General features: G+C 42.4%; 2 protein-coding genes across 44 annotated transcripts; one reads left to right on the top strand and one right to left on the bottom strand.

Annotated features, from left to right (window-relative positions):
• Window positions 1-68: 68 nt before the first annotated feature.
• On the bottom strand, window positions 69-9,703 carry MGME1 (mitochondrial genome maintenance exonuclease 1). 40 transcript variants are annotated; one of them, XM_065058850.1, is made up of 9 exons: window positions 9,644-9,680; window positions 8,124-8,215; window positions 6,991-7,010; window positions 6,323-6,417; window positions 4,966-5,050; window positions 3,905-4,488; window positions 2,516-2,735; window positions 1,759-1,891; window positions 69-543 (listed from the first exon to the last, which is right to left on the bottom strand). In XM_065058850.1, the coding sequence occupies exons 6-9, from the start codon at window positions 4,422-4,424 to the stop codon at window positions 409-411; spliced, it is 1,008 nt and encodes a 335-aa protein (XP_064914922.1). In that variant the 5' UTR covers window positions 4,425-4,488; window positions 4,966-5,050; window positions 6,323-6,417; window positions 6,991-7,010; window positions 8,124-8,215; window positions 9,644-9,680; the 3' UTR covers window positions 69-408. The 40 variants fall into 40 exon arrangements, with proteins under 40 accessions (XP_064914922.1, XP_064914933.1, XP_064914915.1 ...); XM_065058861.1 differs by lacking the exon at window positions 9,644-9,680 and adding an exon at window positions 9,348-9,412; XM_065058843.1 differs by lacking the exon at window positions 9,644-9,680 and adding an exon at window positions 9,269-9,407.
• SNX5 (sorting nexin 5) lies at window positions 9,677-27,333 on the top strand. Of its 4 annotated transcripts, none has more exons than XM_005508806.3 (13): window positions 9,677-9,860; window positions 18,877-18,981; window positions 19,508-19,618; window positions 20,192-20,313; window positions 20,624-20,747; window positions 21,378-21,473; window positions 22,339-22,444; window positions 22,524-22,599; window positions 23,426-23,465; window positions 23,555-23,641; window positions 24,740-24,899; window positions 25,642-25,727; window positions 26,765-27,333. In XM_005508806.3, the coding sequence occupies exons 1-13, from the start codon at window positions 9,828-9,830 to the stop codon at window positions 26,810-26,812; spliced, it is 1,194 nt and encodes a 397-aa protein (XP_005508863.2). In that variant the 5' UTR covers window positions 9,677-9,827; the 3' UTR covers window positions 26,813-27,333. The 4 variants fall into 4 exon arrangements, 3 of the variants coding, with proteins under 3 accessions (XP_005508863.2, XP_064914906.1, XP_021151970.2); XM_021296295.2 differs by having other exon boundaries at window positions 9,795-9,860; window positions 19,485-19,618; XR_002421650.2 differs by lacking the exon at window positions 24,740-24,899 and having other exon boundaries at window positions 9,703-9,860.
• Window positions 27,334-27,942: the final 609 nt, after the last annotated feature.

Below are 27,942 nucleotides of genomic sequence, written 5' to 3' on the forward strand. Positions count from 1 at the left end.
CTCATCAACTTCGTTTTCAACGGCTCAGTTCTGCAACAGATTTTTTCTCAAAAATGACAAAAGGAGGATGATTTATTGAACAGTTTTACTTGATAACAGAAACTTCCCTATCAATCTCAGGTTGGATAAACTCAGTAGAGAAAAACAGAGATTAATTAAGACAACTTTGTCCAGCCAGGTCCACTTAAGTCACCTTCAGTGTAAGCAAATACACGTTTCCCACTCCAATTTTTTTTTCTTTTTTTTTTTTTTTTTTTTTCTGGGGGGGGGGCACGAAAACCCTCCAATATTAAGAAATCAGCAAAGTTGCTGAAAAACAGAATATGTATTCCAATGAAAGATTTAAACAAGGGATTCTTGCTTTGGTTCTGTGCTCAGACCACTTGCTTCTGCACAGCTTAGTTTGGGTCAGTTCCTGTCCATGTACTCCTCAAGGCGCAAAAGCCACTGGTTCCAGTACTGCGTGCACAGGTCAGGATCCATGAAATGCGGATGCGCAGGGGAGCCGTTCTTATAGGCAACCACAATGAGTCCACAGCTGACCTACAGTTAAAACCAGAAGGCTGTCAGAAATACAGTGTTAATATGCAATTTTAATCAGCAATTCTGAACACTAAACCTCACTGCAAAACATCATCCTTAACATATAAGTGCCTTAAATAAGAGGTGAGGAACAAAAAAGCAACAATTTAACATAAAATACTTGGAGACTAACATTCAAATGCTGAAAGTTCAAAGCTCTGACTGACTTTGGTGAAAACTGAAGGACTTAAACTTTGAATATCTGAATTTTACCAGATGCTGGTAAAATTCACAGGTTTTGCCTGGGGTCATATACCAGACTGATGTCATTCTCCAACATCAGTCTGAACGGAAACGGTTATTTAGGTGTGTTCCAACATCTATTACACTTGACAAACAGCTGGAATCCAAACACCACTCAGCTACCGGGGTGAAGAGAAAGCACTGGGGGACAGAAAGCTAACAGCAGAATTCTAGAATTGCTGCCTGTATTTCACTCTGTAAGGACCACATCTGTTAAGTGCTTGTGTTTACTGATCTCTGTAACATTCTAGAAACTTGTCTGAAAAACCTACAAATTACCTTGCTTTCTTCTGCTTTGTATTGCCCCCCTTCAATGTTTTGTATTGAAATAGCAATCCTTGAGGCCAAGCAGGCCTGGCCAGAATTGTGTTTGGAATCTTTAGAAACATTATTCCACTGTCTTCTGATTACGTGATTGACAACACACTCCTTTTCTCTGAGGAAGCCCCAAACACTCTAAGTAACTCACTTAGTCTCTCATTTGCTAGTGGGATATAGCAACACATGATGCAAGCAATGCCCTCCCTCCATATTTCCCTGTTTGCAGGCTCTTTTGCTTGACTTCCTCTCCTCCCCATTCCTATTCTTGACACAAGTGAAAACCACACAGAACAAAGCACTGGGGGCTGCCCAGATGCCAAGTCTCTGGGAGTTCATCTGACCTCCGATGATGCTGAGCATCCCTGGGTCCCACTAAGCAGTTCCTCAAAACCAATGAAAATATACTGCTGACACACAAAGGCAGCAGGATTAGCCGGTTAGGAGAGTCATTTCACAGTATGTCAGTTTAACCTGATTTAAAAATGGGCTGCTTTGTTACAAATCCTACCAACAGCTTCATTATGGACAGCAGGTGCTAAAGGCAGGAGGTGGGGAGAAATGAAAATAATGTGGGCACTGCTGCCTGTCTTGGCAGGTAGCAGGCCTACTGACCTGGAAGTCATAACTGGCATCATGATTTATGGCTCCAATATATGCTGCAACCTGTAATGGGTTGTCAAATGTATTCTTCAGAGATCGCTTTGGTTTCTCTGAAGTCTTCCAGTCAATCACACACAACTGGCCTCTGCATAAGATGAAAAGATAGGACGTTTTAAACTTAAGTTTAGTCACAGTGAGAAATACGGCATGGGACGGCAAAGAAAGGCATATCTGTTTCAACCTGACATCCTGTTGCTCATTCTTAAGCCCAGACTAAGCAAGTCTCTTCCACGATGGTAGTTTAGAACTCAAAAATCAAGACTTACCAATATCTGCTACAGTTTCTGGCAACTGCTGAGGAGCACTTAACCCTTCCTCACTCATAGAATAGTTTGGATTGGAAGTGACCTTCAAACGTTATCTAGTCCAACCCCCTGCAATGAGCAGAAACATCTTCAGCTAAGATCAGGTTGCTCAGAGCCCCATCCAGCCTGGCCTTGGATGTTTCCAGGGATGGGGCATCTACCACCTCTTGGAAAAATCGTTTCTCGTATCCTGCTCCAGTGAGAAACTCTCCACAAAGAACAACAGCACTTCTGTCCTCAGGTTGATCCAGGGGAGTTCATTCATTTCACCTCCATTGCAAAATCTTTTCAGCTTCCCACCCCTCACCAACACACCTGCTCCAGCCCAGGACACAGCCTCCCATGTGTCATGGAGCAGCACGCAACACTGGCATTACCAGGTTTCTAGAGAACCACTACCTCACCGATACTTAGCCACGCAGTCTACCAGGCCCAGGTACTGGAGAGTCTCATGCTGAACGGCACTTTCCAGAGCTTTCACTTCGCTGATATCTTTTAAGACATGTTGCACACTTGACAAGTAGCCGGAAATAATGTCTTTTCCCTGCTCCTTAGCTGCAATCTCTTCAGACAGGAATATAGATTCTAAAGCTGCATGAAATAGCTCTCCTTGGAGGAAAAGATCTATGAAAAATGTGAAAAACCCCACATTTTAGACACTACTTATAATACCTGATGGACTTGTATTCTAGATATTACACAACATAACTCTTAAACTAGTCCTGGTTTTTGTACTGAAAGCTTGAGGACTTGGGGAGGAGAAAGGAATGAGACAGAAACATAAATCAAGTGTCAACAGTGAAATTAGTATCTCTTATATTAATGCTTACATTACTTTAAAAAAATTCCATTAACTACTCAGAAACAATATATGATTTTTGTTTTGTTTATTCAAATAAATTTGCGAATTTCTATGGAATTTAAAATATTATTCTAGGCTGCTTTTGCTGCATTTGCTTCTCCTGCTGTATCGGTTCATTTGAATGGAGCTAGCCTCCTTTTGAAAGGGGTTGGTATAGCTCTAGGAGTAAGGGCTTGCTTATCTCAGAAATTATTCCAAGAAAGATACATTTTAAATAGCTGTGTAATGTTTGTTATGCCACCATATTCACAGAAATGCTTAGTAACTCAAAAAGCATAAACAAAGGATATCCAGTTTTAAAAAGCATAATAACTAATGTAAGGAGTGCTCAGGTATTTATGAACCTCGCCACAAGGGGCTACCTACCATTCCCCAGGTTCTCCCAGATCCCCTTCAGTCCTACAGCTCAGGGGAAGTCAGTCACTTTTGTAGGTCTCACGAAATTAAAACCTCTACATGCAAGCCAATTTCATAGAAAAGGCTGTATATACTGGATAAACTAGTCACTGAAGAACTTCAACAAGAAGTGTCGGTTTTTTTTAAACACTCAAGCTTATTTCCATCTTGTTGCAATGTAGCTTTGTATCTGCAAACAGGCTCAGTAACATCAGCTGGAAAATATAAATTTGTAAATAGCTACTAGCAACTAGAGAAATAAAGGAGAAGCAGACAGTACAGAGCAAAGAACCTCTAATTCTCATTTCTCACACATTTCTGAATCCATTTTGGTAGTCTTAGAACAAAGATCAGAGCTTAGATTCATTGATAACAAGTGCACTCATAATATATTCTTTCCTCAAAATGGAAAAAACTTAGAGGATTTCCAGAACATTTGAGATGTAGGGCCAGACACGGCAGCTATGCCAGCACACCTCAGCCAGCTATCCACGCTACTGCTTCTACTTTGTAATCACACTGTGGTTAGACTTACTTTTAGTATACTCATCAAACCCAGCTTTTCCAAGTTCCAGTATCATTTTTTGCTTCCATCTTTCTAAATAAAAGTTTTGCTGCGGAGACATAGTCTGTTGGAGAACACGGGTAACACTGGGCATTTTTGTTCTTGGTAAAGAGATTTTCATGGGGAGGTTTGAATGACCGCTGACAAGGGGAATTCTCTTGTTAGGATTTATTAAAGGAACCCAGTTCTTGGGAGTTTTGGTTTCAGTTTTAACTGGAGGCCCATATAACAAATTGTCTTCTTCAAATATTGTCTCTGGTGTCTGGGCACTGGTTTTGTAAGATGTAACAGAGCAGACCAAGTTCTTGTATTTTTCTTGGTCAACTAGTTCATAACTGTTAACTTTTTTCTTCTTACTATAAAGACAAGTAGAGGTGGCCAGACACAAATATGGGAATTGCTTTTGGCAAAAAGGTATTTGGAAAAGCATTTCCAGTTTCCCAGGTTTCCTGGACAGTAGCTGTAGGAATTTCATTCTGATAAGAAACATTTGTAAGTAGTTATAGTTTTCTTTCTTCTGTTAGGAACAGTCTGTAGGTCACCATATTTCTTGCCTGTAGAAAAAGAAATTTGTGATTTGCAGAGTCATAAAACACTACCATTTACCTATTTTTGCTCTTTGCCAAACAAAGAACTGCTGTGGTCAAAGTGCCCTAATACACCGTATGCCACCAAAATTCCTTTAGATAAAGAACACAATAAGAGAAAGAACCAATAAGCAATGAAAAAAGTGAAAGATGATGAAAACAACCTGTTCCTATCCACAAAACCTGAAACAGGGCAAATGCATAAAGATGTTGCAAGTAGCAAATACTGTAGCAGAGGATGCTCTGACTGCAACAGTAGCAGAGCTGTCACGAAAGGAGACAGAAAAAACTGTTTCACAGCAAACACCCCCCCAAAAGGGGTAGGGGGGAAATTAAAAAAATGCGATGCAGAAGAGAATGAAGCAAATCCACTGTTATGAGGTATTAAAAACAAGCAAGTTTATAGTGGATGCCAAACTTAAGAGGACTGTGGAGACAAACTACCTTTTGGAGACTAGAAACATGTTTTTCTCTTGTATTCCTAGCAGACAGTGGCAGTATATGGATGCTGAAACTGGAAATCTCTATACTGGGAAAGCCAAAGAGAAATGAGATGTACTGCAAGTATCTTCAGATTCAAATAAATATTTTAAAAATCAGAGTAAAATATAGAAGTACTTTTCTAAACCGAGTTTCCAATATAGTTGTGTTCTAAGAAACTTAGAAAGTTTAAAGTTCACAGTACAGCTTTCAAGACTACATTGTAACTGCAGTGCGAAGTCCCAGGAAAGTTTATGCACAAGGATAAACTGTAAACACTTGAATAGTGGCATTTAAATCAGCACTAAAAACTTGCAGAATTGAGGCACTATTCTCCTACTGAAAGTTATCTGCTTACCATTACAAACTTCCCTTCTATCGACTGCAAACAAAGAGTTTGGACAACACACATTGCCAACTAACATCAGCATTTTGTTCCTGAAAATACTTTAACATTACTCTTTTCTTTCCCCACACTTCTTACACAGCACTTCATACACTGCCGCAACTGTAGGCACCACAGAAAAAAAAACAAAAACATAGTAGGAGGAGTTATTTTGTATGGACAGATCCTGCACTCCTGCAGAACTGCAGTGGCACCAGCGTGTGGGTGCAGGCATCTGCCACACAAGGCAGTTCACAAAAATGGGGCTGTATTGGCTGCAGCTGGTGGGATCCAGGCACCACAGAACAGGAGGGTGAGACCTTGGACTCTGGTTCCATAAATATTGTTCCTCATCTGTGAAGGACAAAACCCTCCAGCTGTAGAAGCTTAATCAGGAGTAGGCAGATACACCCATGCTGTCTTGGTATGGTTTGGGCAAATAACTGATATAACAAAAAGCTAACACAAGACATCAAGGGTACAAACAGATAGCATGTAACCTAATACAAAACCTGTCAAAAGCCAATCTGAACCAGGAAAACACAATGAGGTTGGATCAGAACTTTGTGTCATGTAGCAGTGGCATTTCTGACTTGGTACCAGGTACCCTACAGCCAGATTTGCTACGCTGTTCTATAATGGTCTCAGTCGTTAGTCACAGTTTCTTATAATTGCAGTGCACATCAATCGAAATAGTCAATGAATTTAAAATTGCTTCATAGTCCATAACAGAGGAATATAATGAAAGTACCAACTGGTTACTTCTGCTACCTTTTTACAGTCTGATAAAGTAAGCTACATTACACAGGAAACCTTACCATTTAAGATACTTTGAAGTGCCACTTTCTTTTTTAAATGATTAGACTATATTTAATATTGAACCAAATCTAAATCTGCTTTCCTTATCCAGCAGAACTGGGCTAGGTGGAGTTGCACCTGTTTTGTCATTTTCCAGTGTTTAACAGCAAGAATGGACATGACCCTCTGAGCATACTCTGACCTTCAGATTCCTGTCAAAATTACTCCCCCGCCTGAAGATGAGAAAAGCAGTCAGGTAAGTTAAAAAGGGACAAACCAGACAATTTCAATAATTTTATTTCCACAAAGTGTGCAAGTTTTGCCAAAAAACAGAACAGCCTGCTTTAGACAGGTTACACAGCAGCAAGAAATTGGACTGTTTGTGTTCTGTAATTTAAGTTCCGCCCTGCTTCATCTCATGGACATCTAAGGAAGTTTTACAAACTTAAATAAAACGTAACAAAATTTTCTGTTACCTCTCATTTTTCATTTGATGTTAAGAAGCTCTTTTGACAGCTTGCTAAAAATTTATAACAGCATAAAGAGGTACTTTGAATGAAGTATATGTTACAATTTTTCAGTTCCCTTCAGGTTTTCAGCAAGTGAATTTTATATGTCTTCACTATTACTACCAATTGTTCTAATAAATTTATTTTTAAGAAACTGCCCCTGTTTTATCTTTTGAATATCCTAAAGCAGTTCATTTCTGCAAAACTGTTATGCCAGCATTTACAGCAACTAATTAATCCCAGAATATAATCACATTTCTAAAAAGACTTTTTCAGTCTTGGAATAGGATCAGTTACCTGACAGAATCTGCCTCTTGCTGAAAAAGAAATAATGAACAACAATGTTAGCGTATTACAACAGGTGTCAGTTTGCTGCAGCGGGTAACAAAAAACAGTAAAAGCAACAAAGGGATACATAAATGTCAGACTTAATACCTCAAGCAAAATGCTCTATTGTATTCTTTCATCACAAAAAGCAGTGCGTAAAAATTAATCTCTCCTTTCTTAGGGTTTACCTCTAAATAGAGCTGCTGAAGCTATGATTTAAAATAAAACATTAAAAAAAATACTCATATTGCAACGTAATAGCATCCAAGCTTGTAGTTTCTCGGGCTATTGTTTGATGACCATTAATATGCTTACCCAAGTGTATTAACGAGAACAGAATAAGCGCCGGGTCAATGACTGTGTATTTGTTACATGAGCCAGAGCACAAAAGAAAACGTTTATTCTGGCCTTGTGTCAGCTGCAGGAAGCAACATGATACCTGAGTCAGTATGAAGTTCTCTCCTTGTAAGCTGCCCCCTCAACATTTGTTAAAGAGTAAATTTATACCAGATCAGTGCTTTGAATCATGGGGCTATTAAAATATGCAATATTACAAGGCCTGGAGCTAATTTACTATAACACTGATGCAGTGTTTCAGTAACATCTAGTAGGGACTTTTAATTAACAGTCTATATTGTTCTTGAGTAATGTCTGCAGAAATGTTTGTGCACTCTGTGAAATGAACCACTGAGAAAGGGAGAGTTTGTCAACTGCTGTGCTGTTCTACAAATGAAGCGCTTCTAGAATTGCTAAGACATAAAGAACACTTGTATCTAGCGGAATAAAGAATCACATGTTTTTCAATAAATGACAGTGGCATTTCTGTGCAAATAACTTACAAGAAATAGAGTTGGAGTGGTCTGGATCTACTCTCAAACATGAATAATTTAATTGATATTTCTCTAAAGGGAAGTGTCTCTCTTCTCTCTGAAACAGTTTGTATTTGAAGACTAGTAAAACTGCTTCAGATATTGCATAATGACCCACATAGGAGAACTGAACACAAATAAAATAACCTGTGGAAAAAAAAAAAGAAAAAAGAGAAAAAAAAATAAAAAGAGAAAAGAAAAAAAAAAAAAAAAAAGAAAAAAGAGGAAAAGTACTTCTCTTAACTTTCCCAAGCCAGTTGGCTTTGCAGCTCCAACAACTGGACTAACACAACTGAGGAAATTCTTCCAGGATAGGAATGAGTGGCCTAAGTGAGGGGAACAAGAAAGAGTTACTTAGCAAATTGTTCACATCCATAAAAACTTTTAGACAATTATCAGCACAGCTTTTTTTTCCACAGTCACCCATCAAGCAAACAAAAGCACTAGTTGACTTCAGAGATAGCACTACTAAACATAGTTACAGATCTGTTACCCTAGGTCCCTAATTTGAGGAGAGCAAATCTGCTGATGAAGGTATGATTTTAAGTTAACACCACAGGCTTTTTTATCTGTGAAGAAGTATTAATATTTGATGTGGAGAGGCAACAGCAACCTGTTTCTTTGGTCAGAGTGAGCCCTTTCTCTCGTTTTTCTGGTTACAGCTTAATAATGCAGGGTTTTGACAGCTTTATCGATTTTAGGACTTAGCACACTTGCCCATTCCCTGCTGCCAGCCTCTCTTCCTTGGTTCCTTACAGTTTTAAGCTAAATCATTGAACCTAGCCAGGTTAAAAACACACCTCCCTCTTTTGGGAAGTTAACAACACAGGGGGGAAAATGAGATTAAAAAAAAAAAAAAAAGAAATAGCAACTCACTTTACAGCACAAGCCTACAAGCTTCAGCATTATGAAGGGAATTAGTGGGAAATAGGGTTGTAACACCAAGTCAGCGTTTCCAGCAAAGTAACGGGTGAAATCGCTGGCTTGGTGCCAGTGACCAGCAAGCGCCCTCCAGCAGATGGAGGTACCAGGTGCCCGAAAATCCCGGGTAGCGCTTGTGCCGCGTTTCCCCCGACGCTCCCTCAGGGATAAGTCGCTCCGGCCCCGCCGCCCAGCGGACACGCCCACCCGCCCCGGGCAGCCCCGCCGTGAGCCCCAGGTCACAGACCGGCGGCAGGAGCGGGCAAACGCTCCCCGGACGTGCGACCAGGGTGCGGGGCAGGAGAGAACTGCAGGCCCAGGGCAGCTGCGCTCTCGCTCAGCTGACCCGAGACAGGTGAAGAGGCCGGAGTCGAGGGAGCGCCTTTTCGCTTCACCACCGCAGCTAACAGCGGCCACGCAGCCGCAGCCCCAGTCCGCCTTGCCCTGCCTTGCCTTGCCTTGCGCTCCTCTCCCCACGCTGCAGGTGCCCACCGAGGCTCCCACCGGCCCGGCCCTGTCACGAGCAGCGGCCGTTACCTCAGCTCCGCGCTTCCCGCCAACGCCACGGCCGCTGCCCCTTGTGCGCGGGCGCGCTCCCGCTGCCACCGACGAGCGCGCTGCGCACGCGCGCGCCCCGCGGCCTCCTGGGATTTGTAGTTCTCCTGCCACCCTCAGCCCTTGTCTCTCTCCCTGCACTGGACCCTGAGAGAGCGGTGGTGAGAGAAGCCTGTTCCTTTCTTTAGATTTTATGAGTGTTCTTTGAAAATCGCTAACGAGAATAACCCATAGCTTTAAAAGTAAGGGAAAAAAAAAAAAGGAAAAAAAAAACCCACCTTACGCCACCATCTTGGATGAAGGCAAGCGGCACTCTGCCCTTACCCAAGATGGCCGCGGACCCGCGCGGGGGCCGCCGGGACGGTGGGGGTGTGTCCCGGCGGCGTGAGGCGGTGTCTCCGCCCCGGGCTATATGAGGCGGCGGCGGGGAGGGTGGTGAGCGGTTGGCCGTGCTTGGGCGACATGGCTTTGCTCCGGGAGGACACGCAGAACAAGGTGAGGACGGCGACCCAGGTTTGGCTGAGGAGCGGTGCGGGTGCGGCCGTGCCCCGCCGGGCTGAGGGCCGCGGTCGGTCCCGGGCTGGTCCCGTGGGGTGTGACGGAGCTCCCCACCCTCCCTCCCCTCGGCAGCACTGTGGCAGTGGCAGGTTTTTATTTGTGTTCCTTTTAGTGTTTGTATTTTAATTATTGGGCTTCTTGGCCTCTGTGCTGCGCGCTCCCTGCGCGCAAGGTCCCCTGAGGGCGGGCGGCCAGGGGGATCGCAGGGAGCTGCCCCTGAAGGAAGAGGCGCCTCGAGAGAGATAAAGAGGGGAAAGGGTCGAAAAAACAGAGTGGGAAGGAGGAGACGGGAGGGGCTCTGTAGCTGCCACAAGGCAGAGCAGGGTGTGAGCTGCACACCTGGTTGGAGGTGGGAACAGGGTGACAGGCAGGGCCTTGCAGGAGCTGGACCTGCTCATCGGGACCTGTGGCTCAGCGCTACTGGGAAACTGCTGTCGGCTCTTCTGCTGGAGGCATTCAACCTTGCTCTGTGTGACCAGCCTTCCTGCTTGTGTGGCCTGTGTTAATTAGGTTGTCAGCTGTCACTTCAGCTGTGATGCCTCTTTGCTTTAGTTGTCACATCATCAGTAGCTGACTTGGTTTTCCTTTCTTTGTAGCAGTGTTGAAGCTTTAAGTGCAAGGAGACTTAGGTTTTGGCTTTGAGAGAGTATGGGGTGTTACCCAATGTTAAGACACCAGACTTCTCACAGCAAATGCAAATTAAATTCTAAGGCAGGAACTTCTTGAATTAATGTGTGTGTATGTAGTCAGGGCTTGGAATTATTTTTGTATACTGGACAAGCTGCCTGGTGTAACCTACCTAGTGTACCTGGTTTAATAACTACCCCCCACACACCTTGAATAGAAGGTAAGACAGCCCTTTAACAGTTTGTAACCTGCCTGTTTGATTTTCATACTGTTGCATATGCATGCAGTTTTGCATTGTGACTAAGCTTAACTCGCAGGAAGACAATTTGTGTTTTAAGCTACTAGAAGTGTTTAACTCTTCTCAGTTGGTGTTTTCTCTAGCCTTTTGCAAGATGTATATTACTTGTCTTGAAGGCTAGAAATACACCTACCTTGAATAACTTTTTTTTTTTCAATAAAACTTCCTTTCATCTACTTCTCTTGCTTACAAATATTTTAAAACAATCTTGATCTAGTAGACATGGCAAAAGTTTGAAGAGGTGTTTTCCGGTTATTTGCTTTGAGTTGTGAATGAGCTGGTGCTTTAACCGTTCTCTGCTGCACGTGAGACTATTAGTGTTAAAGTATCTACCATTTGAGAATACTGAGTGGAAGTCTTTGTATGCTTTGCAGGACCTGGATGTGTGGAGGGGAAGGTAAAATATCAACTGTCTTGCAGGAATTGATAACTTTGTGTTTATGTGCTCTTTCCAACTTAACAGAGAGGAACATTGGGGGAAGGGAAAATATCCCCATGGTAAGGGCTGGAGTATCTTAAAGCTCTAATACTAAATAGCTGAAGATTAACTAGTTTTGTTTCAGGTAGTAGGGCTGTCTTGGGATTCCAGCAGCAGGGAGGAGGATAGAAATACTACTATCTTGTCTGTTCCTGTTTGGGTAAGGAAACAGCCACATGGAGCTGGTGTGTGGCCAGTAGATAAAGCCTGTGCCTATAAAGGGAACTTCACTAGATATTAACCTTGGATGGGAAGTATAAACCAAAAACTGACCCTGAGGTGGCAAAGCAGGAGAGGTTCAGGATATGTAGGAAGAGGAAGGGAGAGTAGGATAAGGGTGATTGGAAGCACAGTGGGAAAGATGGTGTAATCTGTCATGGGGAGGAAAAGGCACTTCAGAAAGTGAAACAAGTAATGGGACTGCCAAGCTAAGCTTGTGCAAATACTCTGATATTTCTTCGTCTTAATGTCAGTGGTGTGATAGTATTTTAAAGGCTTTAGTCAAACTGTTCTGGATGAAAATACTGAGAGTATCATAGCCCTTCTTTCTCAGAACAGTCAGTAGAAGACAAAATGGCATGTCATAGCCTGGGACTTGCTGTTATCACTCTTGAGCAGTGGTTCTTGGTGCTAGACAACTTCAGCATGTTCTGGAAAGAACTGAGGGTCTACTAGATCTTGCTTATGATTCGTGAGAAGACTGCTGCTGTGTGCTGATGGGCCCAAAAGCATGTGGGGAGATGAACTGCTAGGAAGGTGAAAGGTGCTGAATAGGGATAATGTACTGTCAAGGACTTACAGCCTCCATGAAGCTGGCCTAGTGGTTTGGGCTAATGCCACAATTTTAAATCCATGGGTTGTAAAGAGAGCATGGTGAAGCTGTATTGCTGCAGGAGGCCAGGAAAACATTCTTGTAGATGCTGACTGTGGCTTAGAACTTTGCTTCTGTTGCACAGTTTCCATTTTACCTGGGTGTGCTTCGTGTTACAGATGGCATATGGACTCAAAGTACTTAGCCATAGGCTGTGCTCTGCAGGCAGACTGCTGCAGCTGTGATGATTTGATCTGCACTTCCACAGCTGCTGTTTGAGCCCGTGAGCTGAGGAAGCAGTGGATTGGGTGGAAGTGTCCTGTGCACTGCTGGGTGGAGCAAGGTGTGCTTGAGAGTCTTTTGCTTGGGATATGGAGTCCTTGAATGGTGACAGTGTTCTTCCCACAGCCCCTTCCCTCTGTAAGGAAGTGCATGACCACTTGGCTTCTGCAGAGATCCCTCTGACAGGAGGGCTAAGAGATCAGGCCAGCTCAGTGCACAGCCAGTGGCAACAGGTGTTCTGGCTACAGAAGCTGCCTTCTGCTTACTTGGCAAGCACTGCAGTTGGTGAGGAATGCCATTTCTATGTGACTAAACAGAGCTGTTATTCCCTCTATCTTTGTTTTAAGCAGAATAATTAAACCATTGCATCACTGAACTTCTACAGTCCCAAGTCACAAATTTCAGAAAGCATTTTCTATAGCATAGGTAACAACATGAAGGCTGTGTGTGAAGAGACTGGTTTATTTTCCTGGTTCTATGCAACTTGGACTACTTTGGGACTGTTTCAGCTGAATGTCAGAGAGCTAACAGCAAGTCTGTACTGGCTCTTTACTGCTGCATGCACACAGTGTACTTTCAGACATACTTTTTGTATCTTGATTAAGGGGAGAGCCAAATATGACTGAAACATAGTTCCAGCAACTAATGCCACTAATATCTGCTGGTCAGGTACCCTGAGAGGCTGCTGATTAACTCCTGAGTATTGAAACAAGGCCCTCTGGAACTGAGGGCTCTGTATATACTGCGAGAAAACATCATGATCTCTTAGTGCTCTCTGGAGAGCACTTAAACTAGTTTAATTAGAAAGCCTACTCTGCAAAAGTAATGGATGCTGGGTAATGGCAGATGTAGTTACTAGAGTCTTGTTTGTGGCTGTTGCTTGAATGACAGCAGATAGGCTATCAGTAGGAGAAGTTTTTTAAGAGGTAGCTGACAACAAGCAGAAAGCTGTGGCATGTAAACCCTTGTGAAAGGGCTCCTCGATCCTTCTGGGAGCCCAGCTATGTGGAAAACCATTGGATTAATCAGACTTTTAAAGCGAATACAGATTCTTATTTTGCTAGTGATCAGATGTTGTACACAGTCGCTTGCACTGGCAGATTCTTTTGTTAGAATGCAGAAGTAATATTGAGTCATCTAGAACTGATGCTAAAACTGCAGAGGGCATGATTGTAAAAGCAGCAGCTCGGGCTGCTCAGCAGAACTGAGCAGCTTCAGTTGCTGAGGGCATTTCCTCCCACTGGATGCTTTCAAGCATGGACATGTGTTTGCATTGTGTGAGGCCTGAGCAGAAACTTGTGTCTGTCAAGTTGAAGCCTGGGTAATCTGATGGTCATCACATGGCTGTACTTAAATTATCCAACTCTCTTGTTGTTTGTTTGTTTAATATCTTTAAGCAAGTACGGTAAAACTCTACCTGACCGGTCACAGTAGTGCTCTCTGACTCTTATCTTTGGGTTTTGAGATAAGGTGATTGTCATAGTGTCCTAATTGGTACCATAATTTGTGTAGTCTTCGGTCTTAGAAGCATTAATCAATGTGATGTCTGTTATTCTGGAGAGCTCTGCTTGATGTCTTGCTCTAATTTCCAAGTCAGACAATTGTGGTGGGTGGTATCTTTACTGAACAGGGAACAGTTTTTATTGAACCCTCAAGAAACCCTGAGGGTCCCAATGTGAGTCACTAAAGAGGCATAAGCCTAGAAGTGGAAGGCATCAGAGTAGCTGTAGCAGTTGCTGTAGTCAATGCAAACCAGAAGCCTCCAAGCTGTTTCTGACGAAGGGAAGTGGGGGCACTATGCTAGGTTTGTGTGAGTGTTTCAGTTTGCAGCCCAACCCAGCTATTTCCCCATGGTGCTGCTCCTGGAGTCACCATCCTCTCTACCTCTTCGGGCATGTGCTGCAAGCAAGAAATAATCTCTCACAAACTGCTGAGTTTGAATTATATCCCCCTGAAGGTGTTGGGGAACAGACTGGTTTCTGGTAACTGGAATAGGGAGACTTGAGTTCTCTTGCCCACTGCCTTGAGTGCATGGAGGAAGCAATGATGTCCTAGCAGAGAAATACCTCCAGATACAAAGGAGATGGCAGGCCAGAGAGCTAGGAGTAATTTCCTGCTGAAGGCTGTGTGCCTGGAGGTGAAAGTTTAATTGCTCTGCATGGCCTTCATGTGACCATTAGCAAGCTGGTCCTCATTCCTGCTTGTAGGATGGGTGTAGGAGGGATGGTGGAATGAAAGGTCCTGAATGATGAGCTGCTAATGCTGCAGGAGCAGGTGTTTGTATTGATTAAGGGTTGGTGTAGAATTACTGGGGGGATTCCAGTGAAGGATGATTAGGGGTCTGGAGTGCTTTTCTTATGAAGAAAGACTGAGAGAGCTGGAGAAGGCTGAGAGGGGATCTTATTTATACGTTAAAGTATCTCAAGGGTGGATGTCAAGGGGATGGGACCAGACTCTTTTCAGTGGTGCCCAATGATAGGATGAGGTGCAATGGGCACAGACTGAAGCATAGGAGGTTCCATCTAAACATGAGGAGAAACTGCTTTGAGGATGACAGAGCATGGGAACAGACTGCCCAGAGAGGTTGTGGAGTCTCCTTCTCTGGAGACATTCAAAACAGGCTCGAATGCATTCACATATCATCTCCTCTAGATGAACCTGCTTTAGCAGGTGGGTTGGACTAGATGATCTCCAGAGGTCCCTTCCAACCTCAACCATTCTGTGATTAATGCCTTATAGAACTGGGATAATGAGGGAGGCTTCCAGTTCATTGGAGAAATGCTGCCCCAGCAGTTTCTGTAGGGAAGCAAAGCACTTCATCCTCCTGAAGTCAGGCAGTGTGAATGCTCTCTTTGTAGTCTGAGCCTTGCTGCTGTGATTGCATAATCCTAAATGTCTCTGACCTAGAGTTAGGAGCCCACAGTGACCTTCACAGGACTAGAACAAACCAGTGGTTTTATTAACCTCCGTTTCATATGGCTCCAGGTTCTTCACTGAAGACCAGAATCCTGAAAGTTAGAGGTGATAATCCTCTATTGTCTTCAGTGATACACTTCTTTTTTGAGCCTGCAGAGTAGCCTTTATGTATAGGCTGGATCATGTACATTTACAGCAGGTGTTTAGTTAGGAAAGGTGCAATATTTTATCAGCAAGTGGCTTCATGTAATCCTGAGGGGCAGGATCCCATCACTGTGTGTAGGTGTCTTCTTGCCTGTTGTCCTGTTTCTGGGCTGGTCTCACACTTTGGGCCCTGTGCATGGTACACACTGGTCCAGAGTGCACAGCTGAGCACTGCTGCTGACTCCTGGTTGTTTCTGTATAAATAAGGCCCTGCTGGGGCAATAAGCTTCCCTGCAGTAACATTATTGCGGACTGTTAAAGCTGTCAGTTGTGTTCTTGCCCTATTGCCTCTGCAGTTTATGGTACAAGTGCATGGGAGAAACACCTGTGACATGTGAACTGCTTTAATCTGACAGAGCAGTACCATCTTGTGTTCATATCTGCCCACCTTTTGTGCAGGCATGGAGGGGTGTTCACACAGCATCAAGTTATGGGTTACTTTCTCCACAACACTTAACAAAAAAAGGTTGCAAATTCAGGACTGGCTGATTTGTGTAATCTTTTCCTTAGTTTATGTGAGAGAAAGCAGTTTCCTTTGGCTTATCGTACTTTCCAGACTCAGCAGTTCATATTGTTAGCACTGCTGATCCTATTTGGACAGTAAAGATAAGTAAGCAGGATGCAAAACACCGGGGTCTGCATCTCGCTGTTTTGGCTGCTGGTGCTGCTTGGTCAGTGCTTCCCACCAGCACTGACCAACTTGCCTTTCATTCAGCTGGCAGAGAGTGAGCTGTGCTCCTAGTGAAACTGATGTCTGAGGTGGTATTTACCTATCCTTCTGCTAGTGCTTGGGTGGGGCAGCTTCTGCCTAAACCAGTGTCAGTGACCTCTAAAACATGCACATTTGTGCTGTTTGGTCTGTGCCTTCTTAGCAAGTCCTATGTAGGCTGTAGCATGCCTGTAGAGGGATAATGTGTCCCATAAGGTATCTGGAGAGAAGCAAGTACCCTGTTGGACTCTCTGACATCCATTTGCATGTGAGCAGTGCTGGGACTACTAAGAACTGTATTCCAGGGCATACCCTGTGAGCTTGATGTCCTTGCTTGCTGCCAAGGCAATATGCAGCCTTCTGTCCTACACAAGTCAGAATAGGAAGCTCAGTGTGGCAAATACAAGGTCTTTCCGTAGTCATAAGGCTTAAAAAGGCATATCTCTTAGCTAAAGTACCTTCTTCTAACTCTAGCAAACAGGTAGTATGCAGCGGTTAAAGTCTTTTTAGCATGACTAGAAGAATGAGGGTACAGTGACTGGGGTATCCCTTGCTTAGGCTTGAGAACCTGATCATGGATGCTGGCATTGACCACCAGTGGTAGTGGGAGTTCAGGCAGGGCAGGCTGGATGGAGGCAGATGCATATCAGCCTGACAGCTGTGTCCTCTGCAGGCAGCCATGGAGACTTCTCATCTACCCAGTCTGTAATACACAGATGCCCAGGCTAGAGGGATGGAATTTCTAAAAGCTTTTGGAAACAAAACTTCACCCTATAAAGTGCGACCTCTCAACAGTTCTTCTGCAGCTTTACAGAAGCTTAAGGCAGCATTCAAGCTATCTGTGATATGTCAGGATTGCTCAGATGCTGTCTGGCACAGTTTGCTTGTGGGCTTTGCTGCTGAAGCTTGTTCTTATCAGGTAGTTGGGGCAAGCTCTGGGCATGTGGGGTCTGAGCACTAATATGCTGCAGGGTGGTGAAACAACATCAGCTGTGGCCCAGTTCTCTCACTTGCTTTCCTGGGAAGGCATTCAGAATTATCTCTATAAAGATAACCTAGGGATTCAGCCTGCCTCTGATGGTCAGTCTTCAGCCAACTTCCTGCGTTGTGACCTTGATCTCTGGCAGTTTTTCCCTTATGCAGAAAATAAGGATGATTTGTTAGGCTGCAACACTGAAGGGCCTCTTAGAAGATGGCTTTCATAGCACAGGAACCACCATACTACGATAGATTAAGGTTTCTGCATGCTTCTCGGGTGCAGATGACTGAAGCTCGTGATCATTAATAGCTTGTAAAGGTCAATTCCTTGGTATCTGAATACATGATTCTGCTTAATGTAAGAACTGGATGTATGCATTAATCTTGGTAATATATGCTTGATACACCTAAACTTTTTTGCTTGCTTCTGAGGTCCTGTAGGGAATTGAAACCATTTGTCTTCAATGGTTGAGTATGATCAGTGAAGTACAACCTGATTAAGGAAGTTCAAATTGTGAACCAGAGGGAGAAATGGGTTGAGGGTTGGTGGTTATGCTCACTCTTACTGCTCATGAGTGCAGCTTGTCCACTTCCCTGAACATTGTGGCATCCTCAGCATCAAGGCCTTGTTTACTCTGAGTCAGAAAGGACTGTCCTTGTAAGGAATTTCAGTAGGACTATAACTTGAGGATGCTAGTGGTGTGTAACCTAGAGCATCTTCAACTGAGAACTGCTCTATAAAAGTTTGGTTGAAGTTGTATTCTGGGTGTAGGCTGTCTGAAGCACTGGGAAGGTAAGTCTGGTCTTTAGAGGAAACCTCAGAGCATACCAGGTTCAATAAAGATTTCCTCACATACCATGCTCAGAAACCTCTTCTGAACTGCTCTAAATGGAAACAAATAGCATTGAAATGTTGACAGATACAGAGATCTGTCTTGAAAGCCTAAAACCTAGATTTATGAGAGGAAGAGGCTTACAGTTACAAGCAATAAATAGCTTTTTGTAAAGGAAAATTCAGATATCTTTGACACTAGTTCTTGTACCAGCTTAATGGGGCTTTCTTTAACAGCAAGTGTGCATTCTAGCAGCAATGAATAATGGGATGCAAGGTATCCTAAGAATAAGATTGAACAGGTGCAGTGCTAGTGCTGCTGTGTTCTTGGGATTTGGTCCTGTTTCTAGCAAACAGTTGGCTCTTAAACTTTATAGAAGCCTAAAGAAAGAGGTTTCATGCCCTTTTTTCTTTCTCCAGGATCAACTGTTCTGCCACATATTGTGGAGGTGCAGGGTTATAAAGAGAGAACTACTAGGGTTGTTACCTTTGAAATGGCATAGTAGGCTTTGGCTTAATGTGCTTCAAGTAAACAAGCTGGAGAAGTACTGGAAGGAGGATGCTTCTTTTGAGAGAAGACTTCCCAATACCTCTGGTGTGAACTCTAACAATTGTTTCTTCAGACTTTAAGCTAACAAACCTTTTTCTTTTCCTGTGTTTGGAAAGGAAGGCTTGTTGCAGTGATGTGGAGGTAGTGTCAAGGCTGTCATGCTTGTCCATAATGTGCTGCTGTTGGAGGAAGAGATTTAGTGCAATGTGGTTCTTCGCTAAACCTACTTGATGCCTGACCAAGACACATCCTGTGAATTCTTTTGCAGCTGAGGTCTGTATCTGTAGACCTGAATGTTGATCCTTCTCTCCAAATTGATATACCTGATGCCCTAAGTGAAAAGGATAGAGTTAAGTTCACTGTGCATACTAAGGTAAGATTGTGGAATAAGCAAGTGGTCTTAATAAATGTTATGCAAGTAATCTCTGTATTTGCAATAAATATACCTATGAAGATGGGCTTGACAGTGAAGGAAATCTAGATAGAGTTTTTTCACTTAAAGGTGGCCTGAAGGCAGGGGGGTGTGTGTGTGTATGTATCTGCAGAAACTTCAAATTTCCTAAGACTTGAATGCTTTCTAAATAGAGACAAGGTAGCTGATACACTGGATTTGGTTTGCTGAGGAATCCTAGTGTGACACCAGAAGGCTGGGGGGTAGGGATGGGGAAACCAGCTACTGCAAAACTTCACTGAGTAAGCTGCATTATTGCTATTCCACAACAGTGGCTGTTCTTTAAATAGTATACTTGGTAGTAAGGCTCTCAAATGAATGCCAGCTCAGCTAAAAGGGAGTAGGCGAGGCTCTTACTAGGCAAAATAGCTTCCTTTGGAAATGGACAGAACTGTTTCTAAAAGCACTAATTTACAAAACAGTAGGGCTTCTATATCTTCTCTTCCAGACTACACTGCCTGCTTTTCAAAGCCCTGAGTTTTCAGTTACAAGGCAGCATGAAGACTTTGTGTGGCTGCATGATACACTCACTGAAACTGAAGAGTATGCAGGACTCATTGTAAGTACTTCCTAATAAATGCAATTCTAAATGAAAGACTATGGTGATTTAAAGTGCATACTAGTAAGAGTGTGAAGTCTGCTTTACTGATCATACTAGTGTTTCATGACTCAGGTATTCCCTATGCTTCCTTTTGCCTTAATTCCCAAACAACTTGAGTGGTATGGCTCTGCTTGCTTGGAGCAGCAGAAAAAGACCTCTGTGCTCTGGAAGTTCCTGACTCTATGGTGGTATTAATATCTGTCTGAAGATAACACAGCAAAATATTCTGTGAAATAGTCTTTATTTTCTATGATGATTCTGTAGGAGGCCCTGTGGGCCACAGAAGATGGCTGGCTACAGGGTAGATTATAGAGGCTGTTCATCTCAATTGATTTTCCTCCTGGGGCAGGGGCAGCACAGAGCTGGGAGGGACCAACAGGGATCTAGACATCAACACGCCCCTAGAATTCCTGGGTGCAGAGCCTTGCTCACTTGCCATGACCAGGCAAGTCATAGCCTTCCAAAGAAGGCTAGAAGTGATTTTTGGAAAACTATTTGCTAGCATCTGTCACTAACCAATTCCTTGGCTAGATACCTCCAGCACCTTCAAAGCCTGACTTTGATGGTCCCAGAGAGAAGATGCAGAAGCTAGGGGAAGGAGAAGTGTCTATGACAAAAGAAGAGTTTGCCAAAATGAAGCAAGAGCTGGAAGCGTAAGTGGAATGAGCATACTGCCTTAAGCTCTACTTAGAGAAACCTCCTGGGAGAGAAACATATTTAGTAGTAATTAATCTTGAGTTCTGAAGGGTGTTTGCATAATCTTTAAAATCTTGGAGCTGGGGTGTTGCTGAAAGTTTCTCTCAGACTGGAAAACTTCCTAGCTAAAGAGTGAAAATAGCTACCTAGTGACCAAGAAACTATTTCAAAAGCATGCTGCTGAATATTTGCACTCTATAAACCTAAAACAATTCTTTGTATATTGAAGAAGGCAGTACAAGAGACTTAGTATGTTCTTTCCTTCAGTGAATATCTGGCTGTCTTCAAGAAGACTGTATCATCACATGAAATCTTCCTTCAGCGGATTTCTTCTCATCCTGTGCTCAGCAAAGATCGCAATTTTCATGTTTTTCTGGAGTATGACCAGGATGTAAGATACCTTTTTATTCTCCTTTCAAAGTGAGGCAAGGTGTAACAGTGTCACTTCTCTGGGCCCAGTCAGAATGTTACGTAAATCTGTGTGTAGTGTCAGCAAGCAGATATTGCCAGTACTTTTGTGAGATGATTAAAGGATGAAAGCCTGGTCTTTAGACCTTTTTCTGCTATAAATCTCAGTGTTTTTTAATCCTAGTCAAGCTGATTAGGAAGCCAGCTTGGTATGTCTTGATTTCTTAGAAACAAATATGTTTCAGGTGTACCTATGCTGTGTAGTGCATGGTCCTAAAAAGGAAGAATGGAGGTGTATTAAAGTTAGTACTGCATCTGTTTTGTTACACTTAATTGAGTGATGGATGCTGATCCAAGATATGCAAGGAGAAACTGAGCTGTTTCTGGGAATGAAAAAAATCTGAGGCACAGCATAGTTGAACATGTTCAAGTCAAAAGATTTGTTACACAGGCCATCTTTGTACAGCTCATAGGGCTATTATAGAGAGCTTGGAAAATGGCTTGCTTTGTTGTCTGCTAGATATAAATGATGTTACAGCATTGCAAGTGTCAAAATAATCACTCCTTTCCCCATTGGTATGACTTTAAAGTTCTCCTGGGCTCTCTTTTGCAGCTGAGTGTTCGGAGGAAAAACACAAAAGAAATGTTTGGTGGCTTTTTGAAAAGTGTGGTAAAGAGTGCTGATGAAGTCCTTTTCTCTGGTGTCAAGGTAAGGTAGTTGGTTTTCCTCTTACTTAGCCTAATCTTGTTTTTCTTGCTTCCTGCTTGAGGGAAGTTAGTTATGTCTATTTCAGGCTTGATGTGCACGAGGCTCAGTTACTGATGCTAACCTTCCTTGTTACTGCTGTCCCAAGTTGTGTGGAGTAGCCTGTACTAATTTTGACTTGTATGGAAACAAGACATTGAAGCTATAGGCTGTTAAAATTTAAGTGTATATTTAAAGTTTCTGGTGGATGCACAAGAGTTGCTTTAACACCTGATGCTGGTGGACAGAAAGGTATTGCACCTTTGGCAAATGTGCTTGTGGCTTTTTTCTATTTTGGAGCTGTGAATAAACATGATTTACGGGTTTCTGCTTGCACTCGATGAGATCAAATACCAAAGACTCCTGTAACTGGTCCAGCTTTTCTATCATGTTGCCATGGTAGCTCTTTCTAATAGACTTGCTGTCCTAAACACAATGTCATGAAACATTTCAGTACATGTAATGTTTGTGGATGTGAGGCAACCTTGTAAACTGCTTACTGCTTAGCTACCGTGTTGTAGAAGACCTGGGAAGTAAAATTCCAGCAGTTGGTAGCTGTCTGATACCAACTTACTGGTTGCTTCAGATAACCTGCAGTGTTGAATAGTCCAGTGTCAAGCCCATATTCACTTCATCATGAAGAAACTGTCCAAACAGCTTGGTTTGTCAAACCCTTGGCTTAGGGTCTTGTTGAACTCTGCTTTTCAGTAGAGCCTGATAGGCATAATGCTCAAGTGGCTGTGGTTATTTCTTTGACCCTTCCCAAAACTGAGAAGAGCTTATATTCTGCTGTAATGTAACTGACTTAATAAGTCATGTTCTCTTTCAGGAAGTAGAAGACTTTTTTGAGCAAGAGAAGACTTTTCTTGTGAACTACTACAACAGAATCAAGGATGCATGTGCAAAAGCAGATAAGATGACACGATCTCATAAAAGTGAATATTTTCAAAGAGCTTTCTAAAGACCTTGCTGTCTTGGTGATTTCAGCCTCAAAATCTTGTCTTGTTCTTGCAGATGTTGCAGATGACTATATTTATACTTCAGCTTGCTTGAACAGTCTGGCTTTAGAGGAACCTACAGTTATCAAAAAGTAAGCAATTCTAACTGTTTATAAATGTATTCTGAGTCTAGGAATATCAAATTCCTTCTGTAATATCCAGGGCATTGAGTCATAACTATTTTGAGTTTATTGAATTTCAAGCAGGTGGCATTTAAACTTTCTTTTGTCTGATACTCCTGGTGTGACAGATGTAAAATTATCAATTGCATCTGACTCTTAGCTGATCTTTTGCAAGTTGTGCCCTAGAGCTGAATTGTACTGGTCTTCAAATCTCCTTCTAAACAGAGGTCTCCTTCAATTTTTGTTCAGGTTGCCCACTCCCAGAGATTATGGGAGAAAGGGGTTATGCGTTGTGTTCTAATGTGCTGTTAAATACAACTGCAGCTTACACTAGGCCTGTATTTTCTTCTGGACCTTTGCAGTTCCAGAACACTAGAAGTTTAAGCTGTGGAAGCCTAGTCACCTTTTCTGAGGTGAATTCTTCCACCTTTCCAAGCTTTTGCTATCAGTTTACCAAGACCTTATTAAGAGTATATAGCTGAATAAACAACAAGATGTCTCATCCTACTTGGAGACTAGCAGCAGGAAATTCTCCACAAGATCTTTCTGGTCTAGAGATCAGTGTTGTTACTTTAAATGGTGTCTAGCTGCCCAACTATACTAGTCTGTTAGGCTGGAATTGGCATCTTTTGTCCAGGTCTTTGCTTAGACCTGAATTCTTCTTAAGCTGTTGTCTGGATCTGTATGGAGGAGTAAACTCCAGCCTTCAGCTTTTTGGTCTCCTGTCAGTTGATCCTGGAATTTATCAGACTAGGAAGTATGTAAGACTTATTTATACCCTTTTTTTTTCCCTTAGGTACTTGTTGAAAGTTGCTGAGCTCTTTGAGAAACTCAGGGTAAGAGAAGCTTTGGAGCAGGGAAAGAATATCTGAATCTGGATGTTACTGTTTCCTGTTATATACCAACTATCTGATCTTTTCTGCAGAAAGTAGAGAGTAGAGTTTCATCTGATGAAGACTTAAAGCTCTCTGAACTGTTGAGGTACTACATGCTCAATATAGAAGCTGCTAAGGTGAGAACAATTTTCTGTTTGAAGCTTAGTTTTATTATGGGCATCATGACTCACCCATGTTATTCTTTGTGCTTTAAGAAGATGGGAAGGTGGACTCTTGTTTTGCCTAAGAAACCTGGCACTCCTAAACCACATCAGAATACAGAAACTATATGTTGGCTATCTGCAGCCCAGTCCACTTACAGAAGGACTGTTTAAGATCTTCAACAAGTTTTATTTTGGCATGTAGAGAGGAAAAACTCATTAGATGTCTGTAAGCAAGTTAGAGCGAACTGAATTTGAGTCTGCAGCAGCATTCTAACCCTTCCCCTGCCTGAGTACTCATGGCTTGTCAGTAAAAGCAATGATGACTAATTAAAAATCCTGAAGTAAATTCCAATTACTAAAGTACTTCATCATTAATATGTAGTAATATGTGAGGGCTGTTTGAGTTGACTTTCAAGAGGGGTTTGGTAAACTGGTATGACTGCAAAAGCCTTATCAGCAACTTCTCTAATCAATACTTGACAAGGGTGTGACTATGCTGAGAAATGGTATCTAGGTATAACCAGATGGGCATCTTCATCTAGTGTCACACCTGTAATGTCATGTACCCTGGAATACTGACTACAGACTCCCTGTTTGGTGTACTGCTGTTTAGATATCAAGACTATACTGCTGCTAGATTAGAAAGGAATTAGCACAAAGACCTGTACTGCTTCACATGTTAGTGTTTCAGTCAAACTGTCAGATCTCTAGCAAGTTAAATGATAGTATATCCCCTTACTGGAAGTAGACTGAGGGAATTCAGAAAGTGCTATTAGTCCTTAGTGCAAAGGTCCACCTTACAGAAAGATAAAGCTAATTTAAGAGAAGTGATCCCTACAGTAGCTCTCAGACTTCCTCAACTAAGGGACAAGTGGCTGTTCTGATTACTTGATACTGCACTGGCAAAAGGCTCCTGTTGCTATGTAAAGAGCATAGCAGATTATAATGGCTTGTTGGAAGAAGCAGAATCTGGTGCTGAAAGAAGTGAAATCTCCTGCTGTTAAGGTAGTTGTAATCTCAGTTTGGGATGCAGTCCTCATAAGGCTTTGCACTATTCCTGTCTACTTTCAGGATCTTCTGTACAGGCGTACAAGGGCTCTTGTTGACTATGAAAACTCAAACAAAGCTTTAGATAAAGCCAGACTAAAGAGCAAGGATGTCAGGCTGGCTGAGGCATATCAACAGGATTGTTGTCAGAAGTTTGAAAAGATTTCAGAATCTGCAAAACAAGGTAAAACAAGATTTGCTGTATTTATGCTCAAGGGAGATCTTAATGCAGTTTAGGTCTCCTTTTGACCTTCAACTACTGAAGGCTTTTAAACACTCTCCTGAAGCAAATAGTCTGGACATCCCAAGGGCAGTATAGATGCCTGTAAAATAAATGCAGCCAAGTATCTTTAAGAATGAATGTCTGAAGCAGAGCAATGTCAGTACTAGACTCACCTTAATTATAAGCCCCTAGTATTTGCTCTCATGACTGTACTCTTGATCTCAGCCTCCAGCTGAAGGTAACTACTCAGGCTTCTCATCTCAATTAGAACTGTGCAATCAGGCTTTTGTTCTGTTCTGGTACAGCTGAGTGCCTCATACAGAGTTTCAAACATTGGTTCTTAGATGTCTTTGGACAACATAAACTAGAGGAAACATGCTTTCATGGTATATACACTACTCCTTTAACGTTCTTGTCTTTTAAATGTTCTGGGTTCTCAGCTTATGTGTCTGTCTTCTGTCTTATTCCAATTGTCTTCCTACAAAACTTTTCTGTTTTAGATAAGCTGTCTCTTTCCTCATCAAGATGTCAGTGTCATGTGATATATGCACCTTCTGGCTAGAAACAGCAAGACTAACTCAAACCTTTTTGTCGTAAAATGCTGTAACTAGAGCTGTACAACAGAACTCTGGAAACATAAGGGGCATTACTGAAATGTTACACTTTGTATATCTGTCTTATCTTTGTTCTTTCTTCCCTACAGAACTGATGAGCTTCAAACAGAAGAGAATAGCAGCATTCCGCAAAAACCTAATTGAAATGGCAGAACTGGAAATAAAACACGCGAAGGTGTGTTCTTTTCAGAATTTAACAGGCATAGCTTGAGAGAGAGTTCTGTGTAACTTGGAGGATTTGCTGGTTTTCTTTTAAAACTAGGAAGTGTAAAATAGAACAGCTGGGCTCTTTGAGATCTGAAGAGGTGAAGGAAAGGAAGTGAAAAGCTGTAGGTGTAGTGCATACGAAGAACAAATGCTGACAGTCTTATCTGTCCTGTGCAGAGAGTGTTTTCTACTTGTCACTCCTAGGACACTGGCCGATTGCGCTGCAGGTGTGAAGTCTTGATTTTGCAGGTAGTGCACAACCACTTGCCTAACTTCCCATGAGGCAGCCTCATCTGTGGGTTTCAACCTCTCCTGCATCTAGAGGCAGCTGCTGCTTCAGATGTTACTGAGTGCTGTGAGAGCACATCCTGCAGCTTGTGATCTAGCTATCATCCTTTCTCAGTTGGCTTGTCAGTGAAGGGGGACACTGGCTTTGTAGCAGCTTCTACCAAGCTTTACTGAGTATGCTTGAAGTAGGCTGTGGAGACCACACCATATACTGCCAGCTTAATCCAGGAAAGTGCACACAGGTTACCAAGTGTTCTAACTTAGTGTAGAGAACAATGCAGGGAGCCTCAGGAAGAGGTAACTGTGCATCCTCAGCTTCTTTTGGAGAAGGGAAGTTTAACTTCTCACTCCTTGAGAGTGCTGGGCTTTGTCACAGGAAGCTGCTTCACTGCTGATATCAAATGTGACACATAAAAGGCTTGACAATGTGGTTTGATTTGGTCCACTTTAAAAACTTACTGTTCTGTCTCTTACCCCTCTTTCCCACAAGCAGAGCCATGGTTGCAGGCCTGCAGGAAGAGGCAGATTGCAGGCCATATGATCTGGTTTTGATGCTTTATTACTTGAATATTTGTCTCTGCAGTATAAGCTCTTTAACTTTGTCACAGGGGACAAAATTTGGGGATGGACCTGCTATTTTGGAAGCTACTTCATCGTGGAAGGCTCAGTTTAAATTATCAGTCATACTGATCTGAAATTAATTCTCTTCCTTTCCAGAACAATGTCTCTCTCCTGCAAAGCTGTATTGACTTATTCAAGAACTAAGGAGCCTTATTCTGAAAATGTGAAAAAAGCATCAATTGCACTCAATGGCCAGGGGCAACTTATTGGCTTGACTTTGTTAGCGTAAAATAAATATTGTCACAGAGATTGTTTGACTAGTACTTAAATATGTTGATAGTGATACATTGACTTTCTTAGTATAAATGAGAGCCAAATTGTGTATGAATTGTCTGGATGTAGCTGACATCCTGCTGGCTGATAACTCAAAATGAGTAAAGTATAAGAAATCAATTTGCTGTTGACTGACTTCACCTAGCAGAAGATGTTTTCTGAGAAGAACTCCTTTTCTTGCAGGATCATAAATCTGTCTCTTCATAGCCCTGATATATTTAAAACTTGCAAGTGGCAGTGACTTATATAAGTGTAGTAATTTTATAAAGTAAATATCCTAACATTCCACTTCCCAGACAGATTTCTACTACAATATATTTTGCATTTCTATAACTACATTCAGTATTTGTACACTTCAGCAATACAGCAAATAAAGATCTCTGATAGAACAAGCTGCTTTTGTATGGCAAGACTTTGTGTGGGATGTAAAAGGGCAAACTGGGGTTTCAGGCACAGACCTGTGACAAATTACTGATCACCTGGAGTTCTTCATTTGGAGCACTAGGGTTAAATATTTGACTTAACAGGATTGTTCTTGGAATGGGTGTTAACATGCAATGTGGCAACTTCGGGTCTTGTTGCTTGAGTAGCTCTCAAACTTTTATTTCTTATATGCTGTACACAAAGGAAACAAAGCTTTTCAAAAGCATTGATATGCTTGAACTCTTCCAACTTCATAGATGGCTTGAACTCCTTCAGGCTGTGTTAGTACTTCATATTTTGTCAATCTCTACACCTCCTGCTAGCATAAAGGAACTGTTTAAGACTTCAGGGCTTCTGGAAGCCCAGCCATTTCCAGTCTTATATAAGAGAAATCATTTTAAACTTTGGCAAACTGGGTGTACATCTTCGTAACTGATGCAACTCCGCCTATAAATCCCAGGCTCATCTTTCTGCAGGCTGGCTGTCATTTCATGTATGTGGATATAGGTCAGCAAGCCATACCCATCTAAAAGCATCTGAGTAAGAGTATCCAAGTCTTGGTTAGTATCTTGTGACTA

Source organism: Columba livia, chromosome 3 (assembly GCF_036013475.1).
Source record: "Columba livia isolate bColLiv1 breed racing homer chromosome 3, bColLiv1.pat.W.v2, whole genome shotgun sequence".
NCBI lineage: Eukaryota > Metazoa > Chordata > Aves > Columbiformes > Columbidae > Columba > Columba livia.

Excerpts from the sequence above, each read along its gene's own strand:
- SNX5 (XM_005508806.3), top strand. The coding sequence starts at position 9,828 with ATGGCTTTGCTCCGGGAGGACACGCAGAACAAG. Across the intron at positions 9,861-18,876 it reads GGGAGGACACGCAGAACAAG|CTGAGGTCTGTATCTGTAGA; the intron begins GTGAGGACGGCG and ends ATTCTTTTGCAG. Across the intron at positions 19,619-20,191 it reads AAGAGTATGCAGGACTCATT|ATACCTCCAGCACCTTCAAA; the intron begins GTAAGTACTTCC and ends TTCCTTGGCTAG.
- MGME1 (XM_065058871.1), bottom strand. The coding sequence starts at position 4,424 with ATGTTTCTTATCAGAATGAAATTCCTACAGCTACTGTCCAGGAAACCT. Across the intron at positions 2,736-3,904 it reads GTTTGATGAGTATACTAAAA|ATCTTTTCCTCCAAGGAGAG; the intron begins GTAAGTCTAACC and ends CATTTTTCATAG. Across the intron at positions 544-1,758 it reads ATGCCAGTTATGACTTCCAG|GTCAGCTGTGGACTCATTGT; the intron begins GTCAGTAGGCCT and ends TTTTAACTGTAG.